The sequence below is a fragment of the Mugil cephalus genome, chromosome 19 (genome assembly GCF_022458985.1).
Source record: "Mugil cephalus isolate CIBA_MC_2020 chromosome 19, CIBA_Mcephalus_1.1, whole genome shotgun sequence".
In the NCBI taxonomy this organism is placed as follows: Eukaryota; Metazoa; Chordata; class Actinopteri; order Mugiliformes; family Mugilidae; genus Mugil; species Mugil cephalus.
Window position 1 is genome coordinate 2,551,326 of NC_061788.1, and position 17,888 is coordinate 2,569,213.

General features: G+C 41.5%; 3 protein-coding genes across 6 annotated transcripts in view; all 3 read right to left on the reverse strand.

The window, feature by feature from the left end:
• clip1b (CAP-GLY domain containing linker protein 1b) overlaps positions 1-11,510 on the reverse strand; it is a 27,831-nt gene extending 16,321 nt beyond the window's left edge. For 2 of the 3 annotated variants that reach the window (XM_047569057.1, XM_047569056.1), the window contains exons 1-14: positions 11,376-11,510; positions 10,243-10,467; positions 9,417-9,779; positions 9,204-9,334; positions 8,365-8,489; positions 7,733-7,934; positions 6,465-6,662; positions 6,225-6,328; positions 5,377-5,437; positions 3,660-3,764; positions 2,141-2,302; positions 1,949-2,044; positions 910-967; positions 725-822 (exon numbers count right to left, since the gene is read on the reverse strand). In XM_047569057.1, the coding sequence (XP_047425013.1) occupies positions 725-822; positions 910-967; positions 1,949-2,044; positions 2,141-2,302; positions 3,660-3,764; positions 5,377-5,437; positions 6,225-6,328; positions 6,465-6,662; positions 7,733-7,934; positions 8,365-8,489; positions 9,204-9,334; positions 9,417-9,779; positions 10,243-10,351 (1,812 nt within the window). In that variant the 5' untranslated portion in view covers positions 10,352-10,467; positions 11,376-11,510. The remainder of the gene's footprint in view (positions 1-724; positions 823-909; positions 968-1,948; positions 2,045-2,140; positions 2,303-3,659; positions 3,765-5,376; positions 5,438-6,224; positions 6,329-6,464; positions 6,663-7,732; positions 7,935-8,364; positions 8,490-9,203; positions 9,335-9,416; positions 9,780-10,242; positions 10,468-11,375) is intronic. The other variant, XM_047569058.1, reaches the window with a different exon arrangement.
• Positions 11,511-12,379: 869 nt separating this feature from the next.
• On the reverse strand, positions 12,380-13,857 carry LOC124996245 (hydroxycarboxylic acid receptor 3-like). The gene has a single exon (XM_047569060.1). The coding sequence runs from the start codon at positions 13,640-13,642 to the stop codon at positions 12,656-12,658; it is 987 nt and encodes a 328-aa protein (XP_047425016.1). The 5' UTR covers positions 13,643-13,857; the 3' UTR covers positions 12,380-12,655.
• A 150-nt stretch (positions 13,858-14,007) lies between these two features.
• Positions 14,008-17,720, reverse strand: denr (density-regulated protein). Of its 2 annotated transcripts, none has more exons than XM_047569062.1 (8): positions 17,571-17,720; positions 16,309-16,421; positions 16,201-16,220; positions 15,501-15,585; positions 15,126-15,215; positions 14,919-15,035; positions 14,681-14,820; positions 14,008-14,396 (listed from the first exon to the last, which is right to left on the reverse strand). In XM_047569062.1, exons 2-8 carry the CDS (start codon positions 16,409-16,411, stop codon positions 14,352-14,354), a joined length of 600 nt encoding a protein of 199 aa, XP_047425018.1. In that variant the 5' UTR covers positions 16,412-16,421; positions 17,571-17,720; the 3' UTR covers positions 14,008-14,351. The 2 variants fall into 2 exon arrangements, with proteins under 2 accessions (XP_047425018.1, XP_047425017.1); XM_047569061.1 differs by having other exon boundaries at positions 17,469-17,633.
• Between the last annotated feature and the right edge of the window lie 168 nt (positions 17,721-17,888).

Sequence of the window (17,888 nt, forward strand, 5' to 3'; positions counted from 1 at the left end):
CTTCCACAGTCTGAGCTTTGGTCCATGAACCTGACTCTGGTTCTCCTCCTCCTCTTCCTCTTCCCTTTTCTTCCTCTACCTCCTTTCCCTCTTCTGTCTCTATCTCCTCTTCTGTCTTCATCAGCTCTTCTTCTTCTTCCTCTTTCTCCTGCTATGGTTCCTCCTCTTCTACCTCTTCTCAAGCTTCCTGTTCCTCTACCTCCTCTTCATTTTCTTCTTCATCCTTCATCTCCTCTTTCCCTTCTCCTCCTCCTCTACCTCCTCTTACACTTCCTTTTCCCCCTCCTTTTCTTCTTTGTCCTTCATCTCTTCCTCTTCCTCCTACACCTACTCCTCCTTCTCCTCTTCTTCCTCTTTTGCTTCTTCATCCTTCATCTCCTCCTCTTCTTCTTCCTCCGTCTCCTCCTATGTCTACTCCTCTACCTCCTCTTCCCTTCCTTCTCTATCCTTCATCTCTTCTTCTTTCTCTTCCTCCTGTATCTGTTATTATTCCACTTCCTCCTTTTCTTCTTCTTCATCCTTCCACCTCTTCATCTTCCTCCTCCTTTGCTTCTTTAACCCTCATCTCCTCCTCCTTCTCTTCCTCGGTCCATCACTCTGTCTCTGGTTCTCCTCCTCCAGGATCAAGTTGTTGTTCTGATCCATTCATCTCTCTGAGGATAAACTGTTCATCTTGTTCCCAGACTCCGCCCACTGACGGTAGCCATGGTAACCAGGTAACTACCTGAGTGAGCTGAGCTCTGAGGTCTTTCTCTCTGGACTGGCTCTCGTCCTTCAGACTCTGATAGTCTTTCTTCCATCGCTCCACGCTCTGCTCCAGCTCTGACGGGAAACACAAGGTCGACATCAATAAATAAATAATAATAATAATAATAAAATAAATAAATGAAAGACCAGGCGGCGTTTTACCCTGCATGGCCCTGGTCGTCCTCCTCTCCTCCTCCTCGGCCGCCTCCAGCTTCTGTCTCTGAAGAGGAGAAACGTCCGGCGTTGACTAGCAGCTAATCACAACATTCTTGCACCTTGAGCTAACGATGACTGCGTCCAGAAAACATGTGAGGTTTCGTCTTAATGAGGCTACGTTCACAGATAAGACTCTACGAGAAAATTACAAACAGGCCCCGTGGTTTAAAGACACTTAAGGAAGAAGGTGAAGAAAAACAATGGGAAGAAGAACAGAAGGACAGGAACGAGAAGAACAAGAAGAAGAAGAAGAAAATAAGAAAAAGAACACGAAGAAGAAGAAGAAGGATTAAAAAAAAGAAGCAAAAGAAAAAGAGAATAAGAAAAACAACAGGAAGAAGAACAGAAGGACAGGAACGAGAAGAACAAGAAGAAGAAGAAGAAAATAAGAAAAAGAACACGAAGAAGAAGAAGGATAAAAAAAAGAACCAAAAGAAAAAGAGAATAAGAAAAACAACGGTAAGAAGAACAGAAGGACAGGAACGAGAAGAACAAGAGGAAGGAACAGAAGAAGAGAATAAGAAAAAGACCAAGAAGAAGAAGGACAAGAGAAGAGCAAGAGAAGAAGGATAAGAAAAAGAAGCAAAAGAAAAGGAGAATAAGAAAAACAACAGGGAGAACAAAAACAAGAAGAAACAACAGAAGGAGAAAAAGAAAAGAACAGAAGAAAAGAAGATGAAAGAGAAAAAGAAAAGAACGGAAAGAAAGAACAACAAGAAGCAACAGAAGGAGAATAAGAAACAGAACATGAAGAAGACCAAGAAAAGAAGGAGAAAAAAGAGGAGGAACAATAACAGAAAGTTATGAGCCCATAAAACCTTTTTCCTCTTAGATGTGAATATTGTCACAGAGCAGCTCTGTGCTGTTTATTGTCTGTGGCGTCTCATATGTGACAACACTGCCTCTTTTCTGTCTGTTATGTGTCTGCTCTGTGTGATGGTGCGACTCCTCCTCCTCCTCCTCCTCCTCCTCCTCCTCCTCCTACCAGGCCGATCAGCTGTTGCTCCACGCTGCTCTTATCCTGCTGCACAGACTGAAGCTCTTTGTGTTTACTCTCCAGGTCCACGCTCAGTTCACTGATCTGTTCAGAGACACAACGATTGTAATTAAGTGACACATGTTCTTAAATGAATTGTTGTTGTCGTTGTCGTTGTTGTTGTTGTCGTTGTCGTCGAACCTTTTTCTCCTGAGCCTGAGCCTGGACCTTCAGGCTGCTGATCTGCTGCTGGGACAGAGACGCCGCGTCCTCCTTCTGCTGAGACGCCCGGAGACGGAGCTGCAGGTCGGACACCTCCCTCTCCAGCTCCATGATCCTGGAGCGCTCGGACACCGTGGCCACCTGCAGCGGGACGGACAAACAGAGGACACGTGAAGACAGAGGACATTTTTACAGATTCCTTTTCTGTCCCAGAGCTGGAATATTATTTTTTATTCTTGCTATTACATAAACTTACTGTAGTAATTAAGGCGTGTAGAGTTATACAGATTCATAGTTGAAGAGATTAAGCAAAGATTTTAATTGTTTCATAAACTTATGTCACTAAAAGGACAAGTTCAAGTCAACCCAGATGTGGATTCATCCGCCACTGAAAATAGTTCCCAGTGGAGCTCGTACCTATAACTTAGACCAGTCAATCGTGAATGATTTCCACACCTCAACCACTTTTTCTTTTTTCTGTACAAGTGCAATAAATTAGAAATAGATCATTTGGATTAATGTTGTTTTTTGACTCAGTTTGTCCAAAGAATCATCACTGTCATCTGATCTACATATATACAACATGTATTTTAAGCTGCATTTACAATTTCTCAATAAACTATGTAGAATATTGTTATATATCACAATATCATAATATTGCAATAATGTATCATATCGTTACTCAAGTATCGTGATACATATCATGAAGTTCTTGCCAATAGCCGCCCCCTAGTACTGACGATAATCGTGGTAAAAAAAAATAAATAAATAATAAATTTCAATATTGTATTAAAAATGCACATAATCATATGGTGTAAATGATCCAGTGTGTGTTTTACATGTTTTACTGTTATTTTGAGTGTAATTCGTTTCCCAACAGAGAGAAAACGACATAAAGTTATTTTTCCGTTATTATTATTTACACATTTGTCAAAATTGTGTATTTTTTGTTCATGATAATTGTGAAGTGAAAATCTGATATTGTGACAGGTCTAGTTCCCAGTATTTGCAGATTTCCTCATGTTTGAGTTATATATATATATATATATACATGCCCTGTTCCTTGGGGCTACGGCTGAATTTTAGCATTTATGCTAAGTCCGGCGCGTTTACAGTGATGGAAACTAATAATAATAATAATAATAATAATAATAATAATAAAAATAAGACGTGTTCCAGATCTCAGGACACATGATACCAGAGTTAAACATGAACATGGAGGAAGGAAGCTGCTAATTTGGATTTTTCTGTTCTCAAACAAAGCTTTTAGTCTGAAAACTCTTCATCTGTGCTTCTTTCTAACCATCAGCCACAGACTCTAACAGTCTGAGTTTGTGACCTGGAAAGCTATTCGTCCCCAAACACGCTTCAGTATAATGAACCTCGCTAACAGAGGAGGCAGGAATTAATGTCCCCGCGCTGTGTGTTTGGTTTCCACGCTGGAAACCGTTACTACACCTCGTGAGGAAAAAGCTGCGGCTGCATTTACAGCATTTACCCTCGTGTCCTCTAAATCCCTCTGGAGTTTTTCAGCTTTGGTCTTTTCAAAGAGGAGGCTCTGCTCTAGCTCCTTTATGTGGGCATGCTCCAGCCTGGTCTGCGTCTGTTAGTCGGAGAAAGAGCAGGAAGAGAAGGAGAACAAACACCAACACTCACATGCCAGGAGAAGAAGACTTTTAGAGAGAAGACGAGAGCAGAGCAGTCAGCAAGAAGCTGTGATGCTTTCCAGCATTTCAATTAGGGCTGGGCAGTAAAAACCACAAACTAAACGCTGGTATTTTTCAAAATTCAGTATCAATATTCGGTGTTATGGGATTTTTTAATCACTATTTAACTGTGATGATGAGTAAAAATTGTAGAATAATCCCACACTAGTAGTAAAACAGGTTAGCGTAGCAGCTAGGAGACAAAAAAACAATTAAATGTTATCAAGATGAGAGATATTGATTAAGAATCAATAATAATTTAATTTATTTTGTCATATTTATTCATATTTAAACTTCTATGTCTGTGATGTCAATAGCAGCGCAACCGGCTACCGTAATAACTGTAGTCTGCGCGCAAAATTTTTGTTCTCATTCATAAAAAGCTAAAATTGGGGACATTTTAAGGGACATCTATGGCTGAGGGACAGGTCATCCAGAACAGGGACTGTCCCCAGAAATCAGGGACGTCTGGTCACCCAGAAAAACTGTAAAAAAAACTGTATGTTCAGAAGCGCTACATTTAAAACAGTGTCTCTCGATCTTAAACCGCAACACTTAATATAATAACGGAGAAAAATACCAGTAGTGGCCCAGCCCTAATTTCAATAACATCATTAAATTCTGTTCCAGGACTTGAAATGGTTTCAGGCGCTGGAGAGTGAGGAGGATGCAGAGAACACATGCAATAGAGGAGGATGAGAGAATCAGCCGTGATCCGTGACCACGATAGTTTCAGAAAAACCTCAGAGGAAGAGTGAGTGAATTAAACATGAACCAATAAATAAAAAGGAGCAGGAAGAAAATCTGAGAGTAAATAAACGTGTGTTCTCTGCAGCCAGTGAAGTGAATTATCTTTAATAAAAAAAAAAAAAAGAGCCACGAGGATAATTGAGCTGCAGAGAAAATCAAAAATATTGATATTCACTGATCTGGTTCATTCAAACAGCACAAATTAGTTATAAAGCAATAAAGAACCAGGAAACTTTCAGAAACTTGTTTTTTCCAAGAGAGGGAGGATATAACTCTAGAGGGGAACTAAATTTAAAACATCTTTAAAAACATTTTGTATTTCTATATGTGGAGTGAAATTATACAACAGACCGACGGACGGAGCGGAAGAGTTAAGCTTCTTCCTACTTCTTTTCAAACACATTTGGTAAAAGTTGTTCAAATTATGTTTTCTTCTTTTGTTTTTTGTATTTCATGTTTGCAAAAAAACTTTCATTAATTCATTCATTCAATGATTGGCAGAGTTCAGGAAAAAGATAAAACCTTCAGCAGAACGAGGGATTAAATCAACTCTTCTTAGTTTTTTGGAATTAGAGCAACTTTAAAGTCACTTGATGTAGTTTTTAATAAAAAAATAAAATTGAAATCGCCTAATTTTCACACGGGAAGGTTTGATTTCACATGTGCTCTAATAAATGTGTCAGGAATTCAGACTCGTTAAAGAAGAATTAAAGATAAAAAAAGTTTAATTGAGAACCAGATTATTGAAGCACCAGTTACCTCCAGGTCTCCTTTGGTGATACAAGCCTCCTCAACACGAAACTGCAGGTCCTCCACTTTCCTGACAATAAAAAGATTTAAAAGACCTTAATGCAGATGTAATGATGTAGGACGATGTAGTATTTTCTACATTGAGTTCGGTTGATGAGTAGAAGTTCAATAAATAGATACAGCAGCAATTAAAGGTACAATAATCAAATATCTTTATCCTTTGATTAATGAATAAATAATTAACAGATCTGCTACATCAACTTCTCTCTTTATAATCCAACAAAAGTCATATAATGCTGAGAGCTTTTCTTTTTATTTATTTCTCTTAGGTTGTTTGAAACATACTTCACATTTTGACGGTAGGAAGAAGGAAGAATCTACATGAAACGTGTCAGATATGTTTCAAACAAGTGTCTGATAAAAAAAAAGAATTAAAAAGAAAAACTTTTCTCTTTGTTTGAGTGAAAAGAAAAACATTATGAAAATGTTTCCAATTAATTAACTGTCCTTTCACTAAACACTTGATGAATAATAAGTGAACTTTCAGCTCATCGCTGCCACCTGCTGTTTGTTTGTGGGTCAGTTTTAGATCCACTGGTTGAACGACTGAACTCTGCAGGATGAAATTATTCACCACACGTTGACATATTCCACATGAATGCATGAGAGCGACGACTTCACCAAGTTATTTTAGCCCCAAACTTTTCTCAGCGTTTAATTAATATTTAATGCTACAAAACAACAACAACATATAAAATGCTTCTGCTTCTGGACTTCTCTCTAATCTTACAAAACATTTTAATTTCGTATTCTTAGGTTTGAGTGAACGTCTCGTCGTGGAGGTGAACTGCACCCACCTCTTCTCCTCCTCCAGCTGGTTCAGAAGCTCCACCTTGTCTCGATCTGCTGCCTCCACCAGCGAACGTAGCTGGTCCAGCTTGGCCTCCATCTCCAGCGCGTACTGGAACGCACACGTTAATGTCAAGCTTCTATATTTGTTCAGGTTGTTGGCAGGAGGTTTGCTGGCTGTGAGTTTGAGACGGGTCAGACTGAAGCAGCTTCACACCCTATGGAAGAAGAAGAAGAAGAACACTGACCTGGTCCTGGCCTTTCCTCAGCTGCACCATCTCCTGCTGCACTTCTCCCGCGTGGCTGGTGGCTTTGGCCACTTCACACCTCTCCAGGTCCCGCTCGGCGAGAAGCTGCTCGATGTGCTGCTGCTTCTCCTTCAGAGCCTCCTGCAGCGCCGTGGTGCCCGAGATCTTACGGGCGTAGCGGGCGGACGTCTCCGTCAGCTGAAAAACGACACTTCACGTTTTGACTCTGCAGACGACGCCAGACGATACGGGACAAACTGGGTCAGACGGCCGTGAGCTACTGAAAATCATTAAGCGGGAATTTCACCGGCGCTGCTTAAAGTGGCAGATTTGTGAATGAAGTAACTATGAAATCACGTGGCCTTTGCAGCTGTATTTTCATGTAAATCACAAAATGTTTGGTTGATTAGACGTTTTTTATATATGTTGTTTTAAATTTCCCCCACACATTTCTTGAAAATACACATTAACATGAATCAAACATAAAAAAAGAATATTTGAACCTGTGTATTATTTAAATAGCTTAATATTGAATGCAAAATGATAATAATAATGTATATTTTTAGTTTAATTTAGGACACACATAATAGATAGAGGGTCCCTACTTAATGTCAATAACTAGAGCTGTTCAAGAAGCTCCTTTTGGCAAAATGTATTTTTTTAGTTGTCTCATTTCTGTCCTGAAAGTCATAAATATAACAGTTTATTTGGTTTAAATGAAATGTGTCATTTATTAATACTAAAACATTGTCTTCAAACCCTTGCGTCCCTAGAATAAAAAAGTAACTCCAAGCTAAGTTTAATACTTGAGAGTCCTGCATATATTTAAATTTAACAACATTTTGAAAGATATTTCAACAGTTTTTCTGAATTTTTTATCAAATTAATTTTGCCAATAAACACATTGATTGTCTACCTGTGTGCGCTACTATTTTTTTCTTTGTACTACTAAAATGTTTCACTTGCTAGCACCAGCGCTAGCACCTAAAACAGTGAGTGTATAGCCGTGGTCTGTGTCCTCAGAACTTATCAGAATATGAGTTTGACTTTATAGGTGAAGCTTGTTTCTCTGACATTGTGTTGTAAACTACTACCTGAACTCCACGGTGATCAGATTGGAGCTTCAACATCAGTTGTAGACTTGTTGTAAGTCTCAATACATTTTGTGAGAGTGAGACGAACCTGCTGCTTCCAGTCTTTGTGCTAAGCTAAGCTAACAGCGCTACCGACCTTCTCGTCTACGTTTCTCTGTGAGGTCTCGGTCTTACCAGTCCTGCCCTGCTCGGTTTGCCGCTGACTGAGGAGGTGGCGGAGCTGAGGGTGCTGACGGAGGAGGCGCTGGGGCTCCTCTTCAGGGTGGACCTCCTCCGGGAGCTCTTGGCCTTGGTGGGGGTGGTGCAGGGGAAACCGATGCGCGTCACCTTGTGGACCGGAGCGAACAGGCCGTACCTGGGCAGGCACTGGAAGTATCTGAGGAGCAGACAGGTTCGAACCAAACACCGTCACATTAAGTTAAATCACACACAGATTTGTTTTGGAGTTGTACAGTATCACAAGAAACTGGTACAAACATCAAACTTCCTGCTCGGAACCAGTAGCTGGACGTCATAAAGGAAATATGGACAACGGAAAAATACACAATTTTTCCTCCTTCTGTTATAACTCGTGTCCATCAAATGTCTTCTTCTTCTACTCTTTACTTTGTTCTTTATCATGTTCAATTATTGCATCTGCTCAGGTGTTTCATATTTTTAGCAAAATCTATGTGCAACTGCATTAGCTTAAAAACTAAATAAACCATAAGTGATAAAAATAAAATAAAACCTGCGTGAAAGGAGTGTAAAGTTGATCTTTTTTCTTCTTTAGTTGCTGATAAAACATTTGTCCTTTGAACTCGTACCTGGTTCCAGCTACAGCTCCATCGTTCTTGCCGAGAGGTTCGTCTAGTTCCACTCCACACCAGTCGCCTTTGGCAAAGTCCGTCTCCCCGAGAAACCGCACCACTCCTGCTTTGGTGCCGCCAACCTGCAAACAAACAAACAAACAAAAAAAAAAAAATTACAAAAAAACGGACACTTCCTGATGAGGAGGTGGCATTTAACAAGATGAAACTGTTATATTTGGTTCAATCCACTGACTGTAAAGATGGATGAACCCTCGCTTAGTGTGTTTGTATGTACAGCTTATTCTTACTCTTGTCACAGTTTACATGCAACGGAGAAAATCTAATAACTGACGGGAACGCGTCCTCCTCCTCCACACTAGGTGGCGATATGTGTCTTTTTAGTGGGTTAATACGGCCCCCTTTTTGACCTATTATGTCATATAATAAACAACTGGAGTCATACATGTCTCAAACCGACATTTAAACAACAACCAGATGGAGAATAGAACAACTTTTTTAATCTGGTGCTACTTCTGGTGCAGATAGATGGCGCTATCCCTCAGGTGGTTCTTCTACCGGCTCTGTTTACCTTCTTCTTCTTCTGCGACCGACTTTCTTGGATGTTTTTGTTCTGGAGTAATACAGTTCATGCAGACACGTGTTGTCTAGTTAAAGTCTGATTGAGGCGTATACATGACGGAGAAAATCGATTTCTCATTATCTGTGTGTCTTAATTAAATAAGGAGAACTCTGATTTTAGTCGGAGTAACGTGTTTACTTAAGTTAAAGTCAGATTAAGGCAATCTTTTTTTTTTTTTCCATGTGCATGTAAACGTACTGAGTGCGTCTCGTACCAGCACACGGTCTCCCAGCCTCAGCTCCCTCCTGTTCTTCTTCATGGAGTCCTGGTCTGAGAGGTTGGACACAGACTCGCTGGACATCATTCGGTTCAGAGCTCCACTCGTCTTTATGCCGGTTCCTTGAACTGAGCAGAGAAAATAAAACAAACAGAGCCTGTCAGACGCCTGATAAATACTTCCAATCCTGACTAACGTCCCAGATGTTACCGGCGGAGGTGGTGGCTGCAGGGGCAGGTTCTCCTGCAGCCGGGGCTCCTGGTGCCGGACCGGCCTGCCCACCGTTGGCCTCCTTCTCCGGCAGCGCGGTCCTGGACAGCTTCGAGGGCCGGGTGAAGATCCCCCTCCCGTCCTCGCACTGGAAGTACCGCACCCCGGCCACCGAGCCGTCGTTCTTCCCGATGGGGTCGTCCAGCACGATGCCCGCCCACTGCCCCGGGGCGAACTGGGTGCCCCCGACGAACTGCACGTAGCCGGGCTTGTTGCCGTTCACCCAGACCCTCTCGCCGACCTGAAAGTCCGCGCTTCCTTCCTGGGTCGGCGGCTTCTCGGGAGGAAGCGGCTTCGGAGCCCCTGTAATCAGAGTCAGCGCTTCATTAATAAATAACCACAACCACAACCGATGTGCTCGCAAGTGAATATTTGTGCATCTCCTCAGACTGAGTGACGTTCAGGAGTCATGACTTGACTGCATCACTAGTTTTGTCTGAGTTGGACCTGGAGATTATTCTGTTACGTTCCATTTGTATCGAGACGTCTGCAGTCAGGTTCTCTCATGTTAGCATTCGTCTGTTAGCATGCGTTAGCTCTGTCTAATCACCTCTAATGTCTCCCACAAGCACCAAATCAATCATCACAGTCATGTTCTGCCACTTCAACTCAGCTTCAAACGCCTCTATTAGCTGCATTTAATGCAGAACATCAACCAACAATATTACATATATGCATCCAAAAAAAAATGGATTTTTACACTGGTAACTATGGTAACCATGGTAGCATCATCTTCCACTGTCTCTTCCCTCGATTCGCTTCTTACCAGACGAGGGCGACGTCTTCGGGGGAACACCAGAGGGACGGACTATTTTGCTGGGGGGCTTCAGGCCGCTGGCCTTGGCCGGAGTAGTCATGGCTCCTTGTTTGTCCATGGGTGCAGTGGGTGCAGTGGGTGCAGTGGGTGCAGTGGGTGGAGGTGGGGGGCCTGATCAAGGTGGGGCACTAGGCCTTCCCCACCACGCACACCGTCCCAGTATGACGGAAGGAGCTGGACGAGCAAACAAACATATGAAACCATCAGTCAAACAGGAAACAGAGAAAAATGATTTCAGTAAACAAACGTCACAGTTTAATAAACATTTTAATTCACAAATAAATACATAAATAAATACATGTGTATTAGGCAAATACGTGGAAAATAGGGAAGTTAAAGGAAGAAAAGAGAGAGGGAAGATATAAAGAGGAAGATGTGGAAAGAGAAGAAGAGAATGAGGAAGAAGAAGGAGGATTCAGGAGAGAATGATGGATGATTAAAAACAGGAGGAAGAGGAAGTTAAAGAAGGATTATGTGCAAAAAGAGAAGGAGAAGAATTAAAAGGAAGGAGGAGATGAAAAGAGAGAAGAGGAAGAAGAAGAGAGAGGTGGAAGAGAAGATGAGGGTAGGAGAAGGAGGGAGATAAAAAAGGAGAAGGAGAACCAGAAAGAAGGAGGAGAAGTGTTTTCTTCTGGTAGAACTGATTCATCACTTGTTTCAGGTCCTACTCTCTCTTCTTCTTCTTCCTCCTCCTCCTCTTCATCATCATGCTATTCTCTTCTTCTTCCTCCTCTTCATCATCCCACTCTCTCTCTCTCTTCTTCTTCGCATCCCTGTAGCTACTAGTATAATCATTTATTTACCATTTATTATTTTTACATTCCCAGCTGACTTAAATTAAACGCCTTATTTGATGAGAATTCACACTGTTCATGTTAAAAACACGCACATTGTTGTCATGTTTTTGTGTTTTTGTTGTGTTTTTCTCCTGAAGTCTCGGTCCCTGCTGGAATGCCAGAGCAAAGCTAGCTAGCATCAGGTTAGCTTAGCAGGCTAGCACCCAACTGACCCAACGGCCGACTGAGCGGATATTAATGCGGGATAGACGCGGACAGCGGCGGGGGAGGAAAGCGGGAGCTTACTTGGTGTCTTTGGGGTGAACCGGGTCCCGGTTTAGTGATGTCGGTGTCTCCCTCTTTTCCTCCGTTACATGTTTTTCCAGCCCAGCCCCGACCTGACGTCACCTTGGGAACCGACGCTGCCTCCACGGACGAAAACACGAGCTCGGAAATCTGAGCTCCGCCCACGGACACGACTCTTCTTCTTCCTGATATTTTTATTATTATTCTCTTATTCTTTTGCTTCTTTGTAACCTTAAAATGTATATATTTATATAATATTTAAAATAAATGATATGCATAATAATCATACCTTGTATTTTTTTTACATTCAAATTTACATAACATTAAAATTAGAAAAAAAAACTCTGCTTGTATTTCCTGTTAAATTATGGAACAAAAACGCTATAATAAAAATAGAAAATAAAATTAAAACATACCAATTGAGAATTTTTGTATATTGAAATTAAAAATACTTTCCCCCATTCTTGTAGTGGCAATAATATAGTTAAAAAAAATCATTACCTAACATAAAGATAATTATTTAATTAATATGATTATATATAATGCGAAATATCAATTATATTCAATTATATTTATCCACCAAAAAAATCTTAAAATTTAAAAATAACTTAAAACGATAAATATTGGCATCTGGCATTAAAGAAAATCCTTTAATAATAATTGAAATTGATGTCAATTAGTATTTATTTCGTTTGTTTTCTGTGATTTATTCTTAAATTGAAAAGTAGCTAAAAATATTTATTTGAATTAAACAAAATAAAATAAAGCAATGTAATGTAATTTATTAACATAACAAGTTCTTTTCCCTCATATTTATAATAAAAAAATAATGAAATATTTAAAAAGAAACATGAAAAATTAAAAAAATTAAATTAATTTTTTTTTTTTTTTTAAATAGAACGGGAGCGACCTGAGTCATAGTCAAACAACATTTTTTTTTTTATTGTTGACTAAATAGGATGGAAAACTAAAACATCTAAAAAACAAATCACAAAAAGACCACGTTTGTGCATCGTGCCTTTATTAACAGGTTCGAAACATCTTCGACTCTGGATGTAAATAAATTCCAGGTTTACAGATTATACGGATCCTATCAGACGTATTTGTCAGATATTCACCTCGTCAAGCTTTGCTGTTCACATTTGACCCTAAAAGTAAAGATTAATTATTGGTCTCTTATTATTATTATACGTACACAGAGCATCCAGACTCACAGGTTAAAAGCATGAAGCGTATGATTTAGTGTATGAACTAGTAAACAGATCTTTCCTCTGTTTCCCTCAGTCGTTGTCGCTCGTCTCCGTCTGGTCTTGGTCTTGGTCGTCGCTGCTGCTGCTGCTGCTCCTCCCCAGCAGTTTGCGGATGAGCTTCTTGAAGGTGCCGCTGAAGGCCGGGCTGGAGAAGTAGTAGACGACGGGGTTGAGGACGCTGTTGAAGTAGGTGAAGCACACGGAGGTGTAGAACGCCAGGTTGGCCTCCTCGAAGTACCTGCACTCGTCGTACCACGCCTTGAGGACCCACACGGCGATGCGCGACACCGTGCTGGGGAAGAAGCAGGTGATGAAGATGACGGCCACGGCCAGGATGAACTGGACCGCCCGCTTGATCTTCCCCTGCTTGTCCACCGTCCTGCACCGCAGCTGCCACGTTATCCGGACGGTGCAGTAGGCCACGATGGCGGTGGGCAGGAAGAACTGCACCACGTAGAAGGTGTTGTGCCAGGTGGAGAGGGGGCTGAAGCCCATGCAGATGTTGAAGCTCTCGCACTGCGTCCGGTTGCCGTTGTGGTAGAAGTGCTCGTCGGCGAGGAGGTAGCCGGTGGCCAGGAAGATGAGGCCCCAGAGGCCGAGCGACACCCAGAGGGCGTAGCCGAGGCCCATGCGGTTGACGGGGTTGAGCGGGTGCACGATCTTGAAGTAGCGGTCGACGGCCACGGCGGTGAGGAAGAAGATGCCGGCGGCGCGGTTGGCGGCGAGGAGGAAGAGCAGGACGCGGCACAGGGCGTCGCCGTAGAGCCAGTCCTTCCCGCGGCGGTAGTAGTCGGCCCTGAACGGGAGGCAGAACAGCACGATGGAGTCGGCCACGGCCAGGTGGGTCAGGTACACGGCGTTGGGCTTCCACGTGTCCATGTGGAAGACGAACATCCACAGGGCGATGAAGTTCCCCATCAGCCCGAACATGAACTCCAGGATGAGGATGGGAGGCAGGAGCCAGTCCAGGACGGGAGCCTCGAAGGCGCAGCAGACTTCCGAGGCCGTGGCGTTCATCCTCGGGCGGGGAGGAGGAGGAAAACGGAGCTCCTGCTTCACGATGGAGCCGGAGAAAAGATTAAAAAACCTTCAGCCGGAGCGCGAGCAGATAAGTTCCCAGCCAGACCGGCTCATTTGAACATCTGTGGGGAAAGAGTTTGACCCCAAAGGAAACAACTGGAAATGTTGTAAATCCGCCTGGGGAGCGAGGCTTCATTAGAAAACTATTATGCAGGGGGAATAAGCGCTGCACTCGTGGGCATTTGAGAAAAGGGAGGAACGAAAAACAAGCAACCTGCAGCTATTACATGACTCCGATGGAGCAGGTCAACAAAATCTAACATTTAACTTGGTGGAAAAACACACACGACAAACTCGGGAAGGACGAGTGAACCGGCGAAGGAGACGGGAATTTATTAGCCTACAGTTTGTTTGTTTGTTTGTTTGTTTGTTGAGTGAAGAACATTTTGGGGGGGAAAAAAGAAAAGGATTCACGTCATACCACGCCCTTTGGCAAAAGGAGAGAAAGCAGCTATCGGCTAAATAAAAATAATAAAACAGAAAGAAAGAAAGAAAGAAAGAAAAAAAAAGCCAAGTGAGTGGCAGAGTCCGCAGCTTTTTTATGTACAGTAAATAAAATAGGTATAAAATGACTTAATGTGTACATTTGGCCAAGGTGTCGCTGTTACAGGTCACATCCATTTCAGTAAAAGTGCATATTTGGTCTTCACTTCTTCACTTCTCCCAGATCATCGATGCTGTCGTCGTCCACCTGAGGACACAGAGAAGAGTTTAAGGTTTTTACTCCATTTAGAGGACAAAGCTGCGACAGAACACGAAAACTAGACCCTAAAAAAACACAGGCTACTTTTTCCAGACGCCAATTTTCTAGATTCTCAATTTCAAAAAAATCGAATTTATTAATTTTTTCATTACATTGTAATTTCTAGAGATTATATTTTCAGTATTTTTAGTTTTAAGGATTAAAAATCTAAATAAAAAGACGCCCAACAATTCTTTCCTCCAGTGACCGACACCAGAGAAACGACGTCTTACCTCAGGCCACTTCTCTTGAATGACGTCGATTATGTCGTCTGTAAAATCTCCCTGAATGATAATTTCATCCTCTGCTGTGACGGAGGCACCACAAGAGAACTTCTGGGCGAAGAACCGCTGAGCCTCTTTGAGTTCAATGTCTGCGAGAGTCGAGAACGATGAACCGCGATCAGAATCAAACCCAGAGATAATGAGAGTAAATAAATAAATAAATGAATGAATGAATGGAAGCTCTCACCAAACGTCGCCAGGCCGCACACCCGTGTGACGTATTTCTTCTTGGCTCTGGGGATTTTTGCTATTGTGACTTTCTGAGGCACCGTCTTCTTTTTCTGTTTGATCTGCCCTCGTCCTCCTTAGAAAAGAGCAAATAAACAACATTTAAAGATTTTTAGCTTTGACCCCTTTTAAAGAAAAAGGTTTTAAACATCACAAGGACACGTACCTCTCTTCTGTTTCTTCTTCTCCTCCTCCTCACCAGCAGGGGGAGCATCTCCAGGGCCCGGGTCCTGTTTGGGGGCCTTCGCTGTCGGACCAGTGGGACGGAAAGGAGACGGGATAAAGACATTAAAACCTGTTCACGTACGCCTACTTTGTTCACAGAATCATAACCAATAAATAATTAGAGATTTAATTCTCTACCACTAGCGACCACTAGTGGACAAATTAGGAACAGCGAGGTAGCGTTAACTGATGTAATTCTGTAATTTACAGACTGAATAAACTTTTATACTGAAGATTTTCTTATTTACAACATGATCTTTTTCGGGTTTTAAAAGATATTTATTCATTTATCCTTGGGTCACATTCAGAGACTCACCTACAGTCATCCTCGCAAACACGTCCGGGAAGTTCTTCTCGAGCCACTGCCTACATTTGGCCGGCTCGGGCATGTACTCACAGTACTGCAGACACAACAGCGTTCGCTCATTTATTATTCAGTGTATTTATAGTAAACTGGGTCATACTACAGAACGTATCGTTTACACGTGAGGATGCTCCGATCAATAAACCACAGATCGTTATTCTGCCTAAAGAGTCTGGGACGCGGCTACTTCTATGCTATGCTATGCTATGCTAAGCTATGAGCACAGGTAAACATCTACCTACACTTGTTTTTGATCAGAAATCTACATCTGTGGATGAACGACTGGAATTAAACGAAGGAGGAACTAAATAAAGACTTCCTCTTTTCTTTCTTGATACTGCAATTTATTTTTGCGGCTTCAGTTTCATTTAGTTTATTTCCAAACTTGGTTTTCTGTGCACATTTTATTTTTTAATTTTTAAGAAAACATTTTATTCTATTCTTCAGGAAGGCTGGTGAACATTAGTTCTGCTTTTTATGTGTTACTATAATTTACGCTACTTTCTCTAAGGTTGAGCTTTCATGAGGAACTGATGGAATCACTCTGAAGAGAAACTTGCCATCATTTTTCGAGAGGCTTCAGACAGATCCTGTGATCAGCTGCAAAATGTCTGATCGGAGAACCTCAATTCTACAGGATAATCAAACTTACCTCTGTGGGCAGAGAGCAGACTGTGGAGAAATAAAGAAAACAAACTTAGTTCGGTCACACTGGTACTGAAACAAACAGCAAACAGAGGGAAGGTTTATTAAACTCTACCTCCACAATAGAGAACTTTCAGTGGGTATTTCGAATCAGGGTCGGCCGTCCCGTGTTCTGATCTGCTTTCTGAAGACCCAGATTCCATCTCAGTAGTAGCCATCGCAAATTATCTACAGAAAAATGACGGAGAAGCAGAGAAAACATCACACGAGAAACTAAAAGTATTTAGCAAATAAAAAACAAGTCATATTTTGGTCGGAAAACTAATCTTGTATGTGAATGAACATAAACACTAGTGTCTTATACTATAGGAGGAGACACGTGGAGGAAAAACATGGAAATGTTTTGGATCATCCGATTAAGAAGACGCACACTTTATTTTTGTTTCTATTTACTCTCAGTTCTGTACATTTATATTATTGTGTATAATATTGTGAAATATAGATTTGAAGGCTTCAAATATGCTGCTTCTTGTGTTAAATTGCTCAGAATAACCACTAAAATAATAAAAACACATTCATTAGTGTGCCTAATAAACTGGCAAGTGGGTGAATTTGCATAAATTAAAAGGCACCATGAGATATAAGGATAGACACCAGTAAAAATAAATTGAAACACGTGAAGGATGAAACCAGGGTGAAGATATGAAACACTGAAATTAAAAAAAATAACCGGACACCAGCGCAGATAAGAGTGACCAAGGCTCCTGCTAGTATTTCATCATGCTAGCTTCTCTTCTCCTGCCAACATTCATCATTTAGTGTCAACACAGATCAAATACACGACACGGCAGCTTGGCCTCACACCCCGAAAACAGCCCGACGTGACCCGAAATAGGTCTCAGATCGCTTCCCTCTGGGTCTAATTTAAAACCACAGCTCAGAAGTGTCCACAGCGAGCTTTAGCATGCTAACACATGCGGCTCATTTACTTCGTGTGTGGTGTTAAAAGAAAAAAAAAAAAAAAGACCGGTTTTTATGGGAGTAACGTCTAGAAATATACGGAGACTGGGATATTTTATCATCCCAATTAAAATAAATCCTAGATTTTAAATGTAATTGCATTTAGTGTGAGAGGTTTCATTCATCGCTTAACGTTGACTCACCCCCAGCTGTCACCTCAGTTCACTGGGCATTAGCTTAGCATGCTAGCTGAGGCTAACCCACCGCTACATATAATAACTGGACAAAGAAACGGAGAAATGACGAGATACGTACCCCGGCACAAAATAAAAAAAACCTCTTAACACTGTTGTCTTTTCAACAAATCTGGTCGCATTATTGACAGTAGTAATTTGACTTTTAGAAAAGCATTCTTACTGAACAAGCTGTAGTTTGTAGCGTACTCTGAGCACGCCTAGTAGCACTTCTTCTTCTTCTTCTTCTTTTTTGGTGGTGGTGGGCGGAGGTACTGGAGCAGCGCCCCCTGGTGACTCAGAGGGAAAAGCGCACAACGCTTCTTTTTTTCTTCTTCTTCTTCTTCTTCTTCTTCTTCTTTGTTGTTGTCCAGTAAACTCACTCTCGCTTGTATTCAATTATTCTATAAATTAAATACATTTATTTTAAAAGGAACTGCAGGATTATCGCGTTTTTTTGTTTATATTTTTAGTTATTTTTGTGTTATTTTCGGTTATGTGT

What these genes read in the sequence shown, in the direction of transcription:
- LOC124996245 (XM_047569060.1), bottom strand. Translation starts at nt 13,642, where the DNA reads ATGAACGCCACGGCCTCGGAAGTCTGCTGCGCCTTCGAGGCTCCCGTC.
- denr (XM_047569062.1), bottom strand. Translation starts at nt 16,411, where the DNA reads ATGGCTACTACTGAGATGGAATCTGGGTCTTCAGAAAGCAGATCAGAA. An exon ending in GTTTGCGAGGATGACTGTAG is followed by an intron (nt 15,216 to 15,500) that starts GTGAGTCTCTGA and finishes TCCGTCCCACTG; the next exon opens with GTCCGACAGCGAAGGCCCCC. An exon ending in TTCAAGAGAAGTGGCCTGAG is followed by an intron (nt 14,397 to 14,680) that starts GTAAGACGTCGT and finishes CTGTGTCCTCAG; the next exon opens with GTGGACGACGACAGCATCGA.